This window comes from Convolutriloba macropyga, chromosome 10, assembly GCF_964194025.1.
Source record: "Convolutriloba macropyga chromosome 10, txConMacr16.3, whole genome shotgun sequence".
NCBI classification, from domain to species: Eukaryota; Metazoa; Xenacoelomorpha; order Acoela; family Convolutidae; genus Convolutriloba; species Convolutriloba macropyga.
The window spans coordinates 59,124,226-59,138,855 of NC_134477.1; the positions used below are offsets into that span (position 1 = coordinate 59,124,226).

Here is a 14,630-nt window from a genome sequence, read left to right on the forward strand (position 1 = left end):
GGTAATTGTCTATGGTGGGTAAAACGATGTAAGATTAGGGGGTAATGGGTGGCATTTTTAGACTTAACACCCCCCCCCCCCAAAAAAACTACCCCGAAAAGACGGAAGATTAGGGGGGTAAATTTAGGAGGGTAGAATACTTTCTCTGGAACTTTTTGCTCGGCAGCTTAGTATATTTATAATGTATGTGACATCAGATTTTCCATCCCTAAGAATTGGACGTGTTTGATTTGTTTTTATCTTTCGTTGATAGATGAACGAGCGTATATCAGGACCAATCATTTGCCCAATATTTGGTAGTGCTTCCTGGGGGTTAAAAGCAAATCAAACTAGCGATCATTTAGCTATAGCTAACAATGTCCGTCATGTTTCATAGGAGCGATACATAAGTAAATGTTCAAGTCAGCCTGTTTTTCCTGCCAAAATCTATATAGTCCCATGAAAGAAAAGGGAAACGGCTTGTAATTATATTCTCAACATAAGAACTAAGCAAATTTGTGATTTGTATAAGTATTACGAGAGAGTGTATTTTAATAGTTACGTCATGTGACGGTGTTTCTATTTATAGATTTCATTTTAAACGCGCATTATCAGCGACCTTTTTAAATAGGCATCGGCGTCATTCTAAAAGTAATCAAAGCAAACGTTACTACATTGTGAACACAAACACCAAACTTTATTTGATTCATTTTTGCTAATTTGTTATAGCTGCAAATGCCTTATTGAATAAAATTAAATTTTAGAGGTAAAAAAACTCGGCTAATCGAAACAAACTTTTACGACAAATTATTTTTCTCTTTAATTTGTTGCTTTTTCAACTCCAAAGAGCAGTTTAAAATTTACAAACATTTTAGATTGAAAAGATTAGAATGGCTCTGAATGCTTGGATTCGAAAGCCTAACTGCGGCTCAGCAATCTCTGGTGACAATCAGTTGTCATCAACATCAGGCGTGGTCATGGAAAGCAACGAAAATGACAATCACGTCAACTCAATCTGTGGTTAGTTAACCACACTCAATGTTGTAACACTTAAAGTTGCGTTGAGCTGGTTTATTTTCCCCGATTGCACTTGATGGGGCTGTGAAAAATTATGCTTAGATGGTATTTTGTCAAGCAGACTTTTTCCGCTTAAAAGGTTTCATGCAGAAAGATTGAGTCATTCTAGAAAAACGTGAGAGCGTAGATCATTTTGATGGGGGGATTTTTCACATTTCATTGACGTCGATGCGATATAGATTATTAAAAGAGTTGTGTAAACGTTTGGCTGATTTGCTCTATTCGCTCACTTTTAATGTTATTTTCAAGATATTTTTTCTCCTAGTTCTACAATTTTATTCACTTGTAGTTTTATCCTTATTAAGTGCTCTCGGACGAAGTTATTATGGCCATATGTTTTTGTATTTATGAAAAATTTTATTGACCGATGCATGACTTTTTTCGTTGACTTCTTGATCCAAATTGCTCAATCACTTCTTGCTATCTAATTTGCTCTACGAGTTTTAAGCTACTAATTTTAGCTAAATATGTGCATTGCAGTAAACAACTGTTAAACGGAATGTCAAAATTATATCAGAATGGGAATTAGCCTGTTTTCTTGCTTCCGCTGAACATGCTAAAATGCAATTGATTTTTTCTGCCTTCATCAATTTTTGTATATTTTACTTTTACCTTTTTTTCTTACTTTTGTATATTATACTTATATTTGATTTGACATTTTGACTTAAATTTTGACTAAAAAACAATAGTTATACAATCTGTTAAGATCTTTTTTTGCTCATGACTAAACTTGTCTTTTGGTACTTGATTATTTTTTATGTTAATCTTTGTTTTTTATAAAAAAACGCTCAGAGAGTTACATATACACTGTTTAGCTTCTGGTGAACTGTCTTAACATTTTTCATAAAATGTTAGTTAATTTTGAATTCTTTTGCCCAATTTTTGTTTTGGTTTTGAATTTTTCGTTGCTTTTTTGTAATTTGGCTGGGTTGATTTCTCCCGACTGTCTCAAAGTTATTCACATCAATGTTATGTGAAGTCAAGAAGTCTGGAAACAAGCGAGTTGATCAGTTAATTTGAATGCCATGAGCAGTTTAGCTCTTTTCTTTTTCACTAAGATTCTGATTAACAGAATGGTCATGAGAATGTAAGAAAGCTGAAAATGGGAGCTTGATGTATAGAGTATGTGTGGTTCGTTATTGGAACTTATTTCAAAACAACCACCTTTTTATGTTTTCATGCAAATGAATCAAAAGAGTGCTATGTAGGAAACTTTTTCGATCGTTTTAAACTTGGCTGTTTATGAAAATTTTGTTGACTGATGGTTGTTTTTTTTTTCGTTTACTTTTTTTGATCTATATTGCTATCAATTTTGCTATCTAATTTGCTCTACGAGTTTTAAGCTAATAATTTTAGCTAAATATTTGAATTGCAGTAAATAACTGTTAAAGGGAATGTGAAAGTTATATCAGAGAGTGGGAATTAGACCGTTTTCTTGCTTCCGCTAAAATGCAATTGATTTTTCTGCCTGATTTCATCATTTTTTGTATTTTTTACTTTTACATTTTTTTTACTTTTGTATATTATACTTTTATTTGGTTTGACATTTTGACTTGAGTTTTGACTCAAAAACAATATTTATACAATCTGTCAAAAACTATTTTGCCCATGACTAAATGAATCAAAAAGCAGGAAACAAAGACTTTAATATTGCATTGAAATTTCCAAAAGGGAAACGACTCAAGAGTTTAATTTTCAAAAAATATACTTCTAAGTACATAAAATTATTTTTTGTGATGAATACTGAATGAAATAAGAAAATTTGGCAGTAATTTTGAAATAATTTTCTCGAGTCCAACGTTCAGAAATGCTTAAGAACTGGTAATACATTAGGTTTTTGTCTCATTTATGGAGCAGGTTTAAAACTTTTTCTGAGCGCATATAAAGCCATTTAAAACCATAGGTTGTCGAAATGAATTTCAGTACATCACATGAGTTCAAATGAGCTACTGTCAAATTAAAAATGACCCAAAAAAAGTGAAAATGGCATGACTTAATGAGTTAAAAACCATTTTTACGTCATTTCTGTTAATTAGTTTTGTCATCTGCATTAGTTTGTCAAATGTTTTAAAAGATCATGTTTTCGAATTCATTTTTAATCGATAAATGCATTTCGTTTTTCTTGATTTTGTAAATGGTGCGGTGGTGTTTTTGCGCTGATAATGAGAGGTTTTAAATAACCTTCAATTTTGGTGTTTAGTAAACACAATTCTTGGATAGATCGGAGATTTTTGGTGTTCTCTGTTTTCACAAATTTATCAGTCGCACCTGGAGAACTGGGCTATAAACAGCTGTTATTTGAATGGATTTTTTTGTTCTATGAGCGCAGAGGATAACTTGTCGTTTGGTTCGTGAATATTTTTAATCTGAATCTTTGTTTTTACAAAAACGCTCTCAGTTTTAGAGCAAAGCCGAGTAAATAGTTACATATCAATCTTCTGATACGTTGTTTAGCTTCTGGTGGACTGTCATAACGTTATTCATATAATGTTAGTTAATTTTGAATTCCTTTCCCGAATTTTTATTTTGGTTTTGAATTTTTGGTGCCCGTTTTTCTATTTTGGTTGTTTTGATTTATCCGGCCTGCCTCAACTTTATTCACAACAAAGTTATGTGAAGTCATGAAGACTGGAAACGATCGAGTTGATCAGTTTAGTTAATTTGGATGCCATGTGCAGTTTCGCTCTTTCATTTTTGCTAAGATTCTGATTTACAAAATGGTCATAAAAATGTAAGAACTGAAAGTGGGGGCCTGGTGTATAGGGTATGTGCTTCGTTATTGCAACTTATTTCAAACCAATCACCATTTTGTTTTCATGCAAATGAATCAAAAGAGTGCTATGTTAGAAACCGTTTCGATCGTTTTTTATTAACTTGGCGGATATGTTAGTTTGAATTCTGTTTCAGCCTTTTCCGATTTTTCTTTATCAACGTTTTCTCATTCACTTCTAAGTTTCACTAAAATTAACAAATTACTCGTTGTCTCGTAATTGCATTGTTTCAATATTCTTTCATTTGTTTTTCTTTCAATGTATTGTAAATTTTCACAAATTTCATGCTGACATTTCATTTGTATCATTATTAATAAATCGTGATGTCAGTGGTCTTCAATTTTCCTCAAAAACAGTACTGTTTTTATATCATTAACATAGTACTAGATAAAAATTTTGCTTCTGATGGATGAATATTTCGTGAATGCGTTTGCTGCCGTTTTGATATTTGATTTGAGGCAAAAATAAAGCCATGTGCGTAGGAAATGGATGAAAGTTTTTCTAGATCTTTTAGGGTTGTCCGAGTTCATTTTTCGTCTAATTGAGTTTTGTGACTCCATGAAAAATGTAGCTCGTTAAATATCGTTGGTTCTGTCTTTTTTTTGCAGGTGAAAAGGTCATTTCTTTTGCGCCCAAAATGGTTCAATTTTTCACGTTTTGAGCTATTCCATAGCACGGCATAGAAGTAACGCTTTTCAAATTCCATAAAGGTTTTTTTACAGGCCATAATATTTTTTATATCTCTTTTTAAGCTATATTTTTAACCATCATTTTGGGTGTTTAAATTGTTTTAAAAATATAGCTCAAAAACAGACATAAAAAGGTCCTATGGCCCGTAAAAACTTTATCGAAATTGAAAAGCGTTACTTCTAAAATCGTCTTCTAAAACTACCAAATTAACCATTTCCAGAATCTAAAACTTTCAGTGGCCCCAAGACGAAACATGCCCCAAGAGAAATGGCACGGAATAAAGAATAAACTGAAAATGCGTTTTTTTTTGAAATCTTGCTTAAATTTTTGGTACTATTATCCTTATAACTAGTTAATTGTCCCTACACACTACTCAGCTACCACTTTAATGCGCTGAAAAAGATTTATTTGCCCATGCGGTCAAAGCATCCAAAAAAAGGGACAGAATTTTTAAATTAGAAGTAACTGCTCATTTCTTTAAAAAGTTGCTAGATTCGTTAAACTAATATCTTCATAACCAATAATTTTTCTTTACAGACAGTTGAGTTAACCGTTTTAATCTCTTCAAGTGACCACCTAAAGATCGAAAAACTGAAAAAAAAACAAATTTCACAAAAAAAAATTGGCAAGTTGAAATGAAAACTTATTAATTTTACTGATATTAATAACCTCAACACCATTTCATTGACTTAAACAGCTATTCGGTATCCCACTGTCAAGCCATAAAAAGATTTCATTGACCTCTATTGATAGAATACCTCAATGGTTAACTCAACAGTCTGTAGAGACGAGTTATTGTTTATGAAGATATTAGTTTGACGAATCTAACTTTTTAAGGAAATATGCAGTTTCTTCGATTTTGATTATTCGGTCATTCCTTGGATGCTTTAACCGTATGGGCAAATAATTCTTTTTCAGCGTAATCAAGTGGTGACTGAGTAGTGTGCAGGGACAACTAACTGGTTATCAATATATTAAGAATTTGAGCAAGATATCAATGAAATTTGCATTTTCAGTTTCTTTTATTCCGTGTCATTTCTTTCATGTTTCGTCTTGGGGCCAATGAAAGTTTTAGGTTCTGGAAATGGCTATTTTGGTAGTTCTAGAAGACAACGAATTGGTGCTGCAGATTTTAGTTTCACGAATTTCAGCCAGTTTTTATAGAAATTGTGAGTTTTTCAGATTATTTTGATTTTTTTTTAGTTTGTTGATCTTTAAAGCCCCGTGAAAGGTTTTTTGGCCTGAAGATGAGTCAGTGGATAGACTTGTGGGACATCAAAATGGTTGTGAGGATAATTAGATCAAGGATATGAGCAACTTCGAAAGAAATTGCATTTTCCTGTCGTTTTAGGTCTATATAGGCGAATGAAACCTTTTTAGGGCTTGCAGACGCGTTACTCGATAGTTTGTAGTGAAAGAAAAATGGTTAAAGAAATTATAAATAACACGAATTATAGCAAATAAAATCTTAAAGAATGAAACTTTGTAGATAATTTAGAGGCCAAAAAGTTTTGTTAAAACGTATGCTCGGGTTAATGGATATATCTAAATTGACTAAAAAATGGGCTTGCAGGATTTTAGTTGCAAGAATTTTAGCAATGTCAATATTCTCAATTTTATCTATATTTGTGTGGTTGGTATTGTGGAGTTGGTCTGCCGGTCAGGTATAGTAATTTTCAGTTTTTGATTTAATTATGTTGATAGTAATTCGACGTGTCCTGCTATGTTTCTTTATTTCGCTTTACCTTTTGATCACGTTTTTCATTTTACTTGAGTCTCGATTTTTACGTTTGACTCGTGACTTACCTCACTCACTGTTTCAACTGAATGTAATTTAAATTCTTTTACGTATTGACTTGTACAATATAGTGAATACGGTCATTGTCAAAAGAGCAGAATCAATTGAAACGGGGTAAACTGATAAAGCCCAGTCTCTATGCAATAGATTCGATTCAGGCTCCTATTAGTCGTTCGAAAGAGTTTCTTCCGCGACCCCCTAGTTGGTTATGTTTGAAATTTTAGGATTATCGCGAGAAGAATTTCAGTTTTCTAAACCTTCAGAATCAAGCAGACTTTTTTCTCACGGTAGGTTCTTATCTGCGGAACTACGTGTTTTTTTCAGTTATGGCTTGTAGTTAAAACATGCAATTATAGGTCCCATCGATTCAGATATACCTCAAGAATATTACGGAGGAGATGTAACCAGTCTCGAAGAGTTAATGAGTGAAGAACTGGCCAAAGAATTACAACATGAAGAAAATTTGCGAGCAGGATTTACACCAGAAAGATCAACTCAGGATGATTATTCCACCAATCAGAGTGACGCTGTTGATCAACTAGCCAATCAGAGCGCTGCAGATCAATCCGATGTGAGCTCTGATTGGCTGATGGCACAAATGCTACAGAAGCAGTTTGACCAAGAACACGATAAACAAATTCAAAGATACGAAAAGGTCAGAATTTAACTTATTTATTGTTTGCTTCACTCGGTTCAATCCCCGGTTGGGGCATCTGGCAACTCAATTTTGTGGAAATTGGGAACTCGTTGATTCATACTCAATGTTTCGACATCTGGAGCAGCATTGTTTGAATATTTTTTTCAGTCTGGATGGTAGGCAGCACGCAAAATATAAGCATCTGTAATTGACATTTTACACCATTTTACACATTGACTGCTTTATATAAATGGTTATGTATGGCTGGTAACACTTGTTACCAGACTAGCATAAACCGTTAATACAGCAAAATCCCGCAGTAGTCATATCAAACATGCTTTTGAATGTAAAACTGTTCACGATGAATGTAAAGAAAGAAATAGATCCTACTAAAATTTGCAACGTTTCAACTATTAAGTTGCTCTAGAACAAATTTCGAAGCGATTATTTTAAACGTGTCTAAATTTTCGTTTATGTTAAATTTTTGCGTAGTTGTTGTAAAGGGCCCTCTCAGGACATCTCATAATTGTGTCCGGGGGGCGAGAGTTCAAACCCCACCTTCGTCTCTTTGCATCCACTAATTTTTTGGCCTTTTTTAAGGCTACCCCGCTTGTCATTCGAGTCGGTTTATGTGTGAGTTAGATAATTAGTGCGTTTTTTGTCGTTTCAGGTCATGAATCGCAACAACAAAGTGTGCATATCTTATGACCAATTCAAACTCTCCCCAGGGAGGTACGACTCGAGTGACTCAGGTGACAGTAGCGATGAAGAGGCGGAAGAGAAATGGGAGGAGTACTTCAAAGCAGAAGGAAGGGCTACTGGACAAGCCAGTCAGTTCACACCTAAAAGAGGTCAGAATTATGGCCTTCAAGTGAATTTCCCTCGAACTAGGTTGTATATTTTGAATATAACTTAACTACAAGGGTGATTTTATTAATTGCTCTTGAACGTAGTTCATAGCAATTATTGTAAACGTGTGTGTCTTTTTTTATGCAAAATTTTCGCTTGACAATTTTGACTTTTCGAGTGACTTTTACGCCCTTGACTTTTTGCGTTTCGCGTGATCTAAAATTTTTTCTCAATCACAATTTCAAGCAGCTGAACTCAATTGGCGGCAATTTAATACTAAAAGTCAAATGAAAAGTGCGCCGAAACTGGTATCATTTTTTACTTTAAATCTTAATAGTGGTATATGTTAACCTCTAATGTGGTTATTTGAAGCCCACTATAGAACTTCTTAGTCCCATTTAGGCTCCCCCCCCCCCCCGACTGATGCAGGCTGCGAGTGCAATTGATTAGAGCTCCCACTAGTCGTTCAAGAGCAATTCTTCCGACGTTTAGTCGGTTGTTTAATTTTTATTAGTATTGATACGATCTCCGGTACAGTTGTAGAAACTAAAGAGAAATTTTTTTCCTGTTAACTAGATCTCTCAGTTCCTAATATCCTTACATATAAGGCATTAAGACTTTAATGATGAATATCCAATCAGATAAGTTGGCGATGGCACTGGCAATCAGTATTTTATTGAATCATAGAATTTAAATTCAGAAGAGGAGTACAAATTTTCAGTTTACACTTTTTATAGCAACTCAAAAGAGAGGTGAAGTATTTAAGATGTTCTATATTTGATGGACCCCAGAACGTCCAGAATTTAAAAAAAATATGTGCCATTTAAATTTCATTTATGCTCATTGAAAAAACTGACATACAGAATTGTACAAAATAGACAAATTTAAGTTGAAGAAAGCTATATATTTGAGCATAGCCGCTTTTAAAATTTCTTTTTGATGAAGGTTTCAGTCCTCAACCTGATGTTTGTTTAGGTTTTGTTCGAACTAGTGACGGAACAGCTGTGACAAAACACGATGCAGATCTTTCGGGAAGGAGGAATGTGAGTAGGATGGAGAACTTCGGACCCTCTTTCCAAAGTGGAGACGGAACTGGAATGGACCTGAAGTTGTCCAATAAGGTCTACAAGTCACTCAAGACACACTCGTACAGGTGAGACCAATTTTGACAATTAACAGGTGAGTTAGCGAAAGATCAACCCTAATTCTCCCACACGCAGGTGTAAATGAGATAACAGTACCTGATAACAATTGAGATGATTTATGTAGTACTCGCTTACGTGACAGTATATACCCAATGCCAAAATACCCAATGTGAAAATCGTTTCATTTTTGCTTTCAATAATCCGATTACAAATTAACATTCGGTTTTGCAAGCATGTGTGATCTTGTTTTTGCGGATAATTTAATCCAATGGTCTGTTGTGATAGTATCATATCAAGCCCGAGAGACAATGCACTAGCTAAATATTATGCTATATAATCGTTCTGGTATTTTCAACATAAGTATAAAATATTGGGTATTTATTATCACATTGGGTATTTTGTCCTGACGCCGCAGCACTCGTTAGATTTATCCCTCTGGATCTGGGCTACAAGGAAAAATTATAATTTGTTTACAACTCTAACTAATTTTCCATGTTTGGCACGCTCTCCTGAAAGACTAAGGTGGCATTAACGGATATGGGTCAACTTTTGGTTTAAGGTATTTGCAAAAAAGTCAATGCTGTACGCCCTTCTGCTTTGACAGAGGGGGGGGGGGGCATGAGAAAACAAGTTGCAGTTTTGTGTATCTATTTTTTTTAATTGCTCTCGAACGAAGTTTGTAGCAATCATTGTAAGCGTGTGTTTGTCTTTTCGTGCAAAATTTTTGCTTGACATTGTTCTTCTAGAAGTTTCTTGTAAAGCTTGCTTGATTGAGTTGACTTTTTGTCCAAAGAAACGAGATAAACACGGAAAGACACAGCGAGGGAATTAACTCTCGGAGCAGCTCTACCACTAAGCTGCAACCAAAGCTTTTCTATTGAGAGCAATTCATGCGATGTCAGTTGGTTTGTTAATTTGATCAATGAATAGCTTGTGTTTTAGACAGGAGAATAGGGCTGCAAAGTTGCACGAGAAGAAAGATCACTCCACAGCTGAGAATGCGATGGATGCCAAGACTAGTCTGCTTCTCATGAAGATGGTCAACAATGGTGTACTCGACAGCATAGGTAAAGTATTTTTTCGGGGGGGGGGGGGGGGGGGGGGCGGTGTGGGGGGAGGAGAGAGGGGTGGCAATGAGAGTTATTGACAGAAATAGGTGAACGAAGTTGTGTACACATTTGTATGCCGATTGTCCGTGATAGGACAGAATAGACTAAATTGACCAAACTTAAATTAAAATTAGAAACTTATTTAATACCAATGAATTATTTTAATTGTTCATTGACTCTGTTGATTATGTTTAAACCATTGTATATTTTCGTTGCAATAACGATAGTGCTAAATTTTAGAGGCATGACAAGTCTTTCAAAAGAAATAATTGACTCTAAAATAACATGAATAGTCATTCTCGTTGCAAAAAAGATCCAAACAGCGTTAATTACGGTAGACATAATAGCATAACAGAACATTCAGGAACTGCTAAAGATTAAGATGATTGAATTGACAGGCGGGTGTGCTAGTACTGGGAAGGAAGCCAACATCTACCATGCATTTGGTGGACCAGGGAACGAGAGGCTAACCCAAGTACCAGAGGAGGTGGCTTTAAAGGTTCACAAGAGCACTCTAAACGAATTCAAAGCCAGAGATCAGTACATAGCTGATGACTATAGGTTCAAGGCACGTTTCTAATTCAACTTAATTTGAATCTCTGAAGTTTGGGTGCGTGAATTTTTGGCCCATTCAAAAGGGATGGGAGAGTAGGGTGTATAATGTGAATATGGGCCGTTTTCTAATCGCAGAAACCCTACAGCAAAAAGTTGCAATGCTTGACATTTTGAATTTGACCAGGAATACATAGAAAATAGTGTATACGCTGCGTGAAAATGGTAAATAGTGATCGCAAATAGTTTTTATTTTAGCCCAAATATGCTCAATTCGGTATTTGCCCTTCAACTCTATCAGGGCTGCTATTGCATGTAATTTGGGCAAAAAATAATCACGCACAGGAAAGAACAGGTTCTTTCATCCCGGTGTTCACAAATCCTGACGTAGATCCTCAAGTTTATTGTTTCAGAAGCACTATAGCAAACAGAACTCACGTAAAATTGTAGAGCAATGGACGTTGAAGGAGTTTCTCAATTTGGAAAAAATGCACCGAAACGGAATCCGATGTCCGAAAGCGGTCAAGGTCAAAAAGAACATCGTCATTATGGAATTCTTGGGGAAAGAAGGGTTTCCTGCTCCTAATCTGAAGGAAGCTTCTCTAACAACGAATGAGTTGCAGTCCGCTTTCGACCAATCAGTTCAATGTATTAAGGACGTGTACAGGAAGTGTAAACTTGTTCATGCCGATTTGAGCGAGTATAACCTTTTATGGCTCGATTCGAAGTTGTACGTGATAGATGTCAGTCAATCGGTAGATATTTCGCACCCGAAAGCACATCAATTTTTGTTCAGAGATTGCAGAAATATTACGTCATTTTTCTCGAAACATTTAGGAGAATCGCAAGTTCCGAAAGTGTACGAACTGTTCAACATGATTACTGGACAAAAACTGGATTCTGGTGAAGATTTGGATCTTTTGGCACAAATTGAAGCGTTTGAAAGTAATCAGGAATTGTTAACTTATCAGATGACTAGAGTTAACTTTCCTTTCGATTACTTGTACGATAAAACAGCTTTGAGGTTTACCTGGACGGCTTCGGACTTGAGTTCAGAACCTTTTCAAGCGGCTTAAAGTTGTTGAAGAAGATAAATGTTGACCACTACTGCTTCGCTTTCAGAATCGACTTCTTCAAAGGTGGAGTTGAAATGCATAAATGTTCGCCGATTTGCTATGTGTTGATTGAAGTATCCAATATGTCGCTATCGCACTAACAAAAATTTAATCATATACCCTTGTTGAGGTTATTGATCTTCAAGTAAAAGTGACATGGTTAATTTGTGAATATTCAATAGATGTTAGATTAAAATTTGAATTTAAAATTTAAAGTCTACCAAACAGATCTTTTGGAAGTTAATAAATATGAAAAGATTTCTCGTCCCGTTCTTAGAAAAAATTTTCAGTTCTGTGTCATTCGCCATTTGTTTAGATGCTTAATTGCTCTCGAAGAGAAGCAATTATGGTAAACTTGTGCGTCTTTTTTGATGCGAAATTTTTGCTTGACTGTTTTTTTTAACTTTTCGAGTGACTTTTACGGCCTTGACTTTCTGCGTTTTGGCGTGATCTCTCATGCATAATTTCAAGCAGCTGAACTCAATTGGCGGCAATTTAATACTAAAGTCAAATGAAAAGTGTGCCGAAACTGGTGCCGTTTTTCACTTTAAATCTTAAGAGTATATATTAACCTCTAATGAGGTTATTTGAAACCCCCTTGTTAAATTCTTAGTCCCGATCAGGCTACACCCCGCTATACTAATTCATGGTATTTTCCTCAAGGTATTTTTGAAAGGTTTGGGTTACCTTTTTTCTGCTCTCATTTGCCTTTTGCGTCTAATGACCCCATATGATCAACGAGCTAAAACAAAGACTAACGCTAGTTGCTTGAGAGATATTGATGCAAAGTTGGTCGATTCTGCTTCAAAAATCTGATCTTTTTAATGAGGCATTTCCCTGTTAAACTGTTTAAGCTGTTAAACTGTTACTCTTGAACGAAGTTCATAGCAATTATTGTAAACGTGTGTCTTTTTTATGCAAAATTTTTGCTTGACAATTTTGACTTTCGAGTGACTTTTACGCCCTTGACTTTTTGCGTTTCTCGTGATCTTAAATTCTCTCTCAATCAGAATTCCAATCAGCTGAATTCAATTGACGGCAATTTAATACTAAAAGTCAAATGAAAAGTGCGCCAAAACTTGTGCCATTTTTAATTGCTCTCAAACGAAGTTTGTAGCAATTATATTAGTCCTGACGGTCTTTTTTTTATGCGATTTTTCGCTTGACCGATTTTTCGTCTGAAGCTTTTGACTTTTCGTCCTCAAAAACGGGATAAACAGGTAGCGCGCAGCGGGCCTTAAGTGCTCTTAGAGCCCTTCAGTTCTGTTTCAGCTCAAACTGTTTTGGAGACTTATACTTATGGTGTGAAGGGCGGTTCTTAGAGGTTGAAGACACCCCCACTGTTGACCCCCCCCCCCTATTGCCCCACCCTGTTGACCCCCCCTATTGCCCCACCCCCCCCCAAACGCGGTGTTGCCTCCCACCCCAGTGTTGCCCCCCCCCCCCGCCCCCCCAATCAGCCTCCGATGCACCCCCCTCTCTCTCCCATGGCTAGCTACTGACGAAGAGCAGCTTGCTAAAAACCCAATTTTATACTATATTGCAATTTTTTTCAAGCTTTTTGAATTTTTTTGTTTTTTTTATCAGACCTAGGTTTCAAGGAACCTCCTCTAGGGTTAAATAATAGGTTACTGCATTGTTTCTAGCGGTAATGGAATTGTTTCAACATTTAATATGAGTTTTAGCAATTTTTTGACAAAACGTGCAATTTTTCAAATTTTCTGACATTTTTTCCTTATTCAGGTCTTTCCAGACCCAGGGGGCCATGAACATCCTATGGGGTTTGATAATAAGTTACTGACAAATTTTTAACGTTCATGGAATAGTTTTTCAACTTTTTAATGTCACAAATATTAGCAATTTTTTGAAAAAACTTGCTTTTTTTCAAGTTTTTTTTGAAATCCTTTGTCGGCTTTTAGATTTTTTCAGCCTTAAGAGCCAAGGAACCTCCTCTAGTGTTTCAAGATAGGTTATTGAATATTTTTTAAATTAAACGGAATGTCTTGCAAGATTTTAACATCACAAATTTTTGCATCTTTTTGATATTTTTCCAATTTTAAAATTTGTAGTCATTATTCAGATTTTTCGAGCCTCAATGGTCAAAAAAGCCTCCGTCGGTGTTTGATTATAAATTTTAGGAAAATTTTTGTTGGTCATGGATTATTTTTCAACTTTTTAATATCACAAGTTTTAGCAATTTTTTAAAAATAAAACTTGCAGTTTTTTTTAAAGTTTTTGAAATTTTTTGTCGTTTTTTAGATTTCCTTATTCTCAAGAACCACGGAATTTCCTCTATTGTTTGATTATATGTTACTGCATAGTTTGTAGATGTAATGGAATGTTCTTCAATATTTTAACATCACCAATTTAAGCAATTTTTTAAAATATTTGCAGTTTTGTTCATGTTTTTAATATCACATTTTTTACCAATTTTTTTAAATAAAACTTGCAATTTTAAATTTATTGAAATTTTTCGTCATTTTTTAGGCTTCTCCAGTCTCAAAAACCACGGAATTTCCTCTTGGGTTTGATAATATGTTACTGCATAGTTTGTAGACGTAATGGAATGTTCGTCAAGATTTTAATATCACGAATTTAAGCAATTTTTAAAAATATTTGCAGTTTTTTCATGTTTTTGAATTTTCTTCGGCAGAACAGGCCCTGAGGCCTCCTCCAAGGTTTGATAATAAGCTGCTGAAAAGTTTCTAGAGTTAATAGGATTATGATCAACATTTTTTATGACTCAACAGGATTATGATCAACAGTTTTAGTAATAATTGGATAACAATTTAGCTTTTCAAATTTTTTGAAAATTTTTATGTTCCAAGCGTATGGATCTCTGAGCCAGTGAAACTATTTCAGGCTTGAAACTGGAATAGCGGATAATCTCTTGGGACAAGGAAATGGT

The 14,630-nt window shown here is 35.0% G+C and overlaps 1 protein-coding gene across 2 annotated transcripts; it reads left to right on the forward strand.

The window, feature by feature from the left end:
* The first annotated feature begins 638 nt into the window (after positions 1–638).
* Positions 639–11,949, forward strand: LOC142348231 (serine/threonine-protein kinase RIO3-like). 2 transcript variants are annotated; one of them, XM_075399519.1, is made up of 8 exons: positions 639–745; positions 855–999; positions 6,672–6,970; positions 7,623–7,803; positions 8,777–8,954; positions 9,889–10,013; positions 10,454–10,623; positions 11,021–11,949. In XM_075399519.1, exons 2-8 carry the CDS (start codon positions 870–872, stop codon positions 11,681–11,683), a joined length of 1,746 nt encoding a protein of 581 aa, XP_075255634.1. In that variant the 5' UTR covers positions 639–745; positions 855–869; the 3' UTR covers positions 11,684–11,949. The 2 variants fall into 2 exon arrangements, with proteins under 2 accessions (XP_075255634.1, XP_075255633.1); XM_075399518.1 differs by having other exon boundaries at positions 649–999.
* The last annotated feature ends 2,681 nt before the right edge of the window (positions 11,950–14,630 follow it).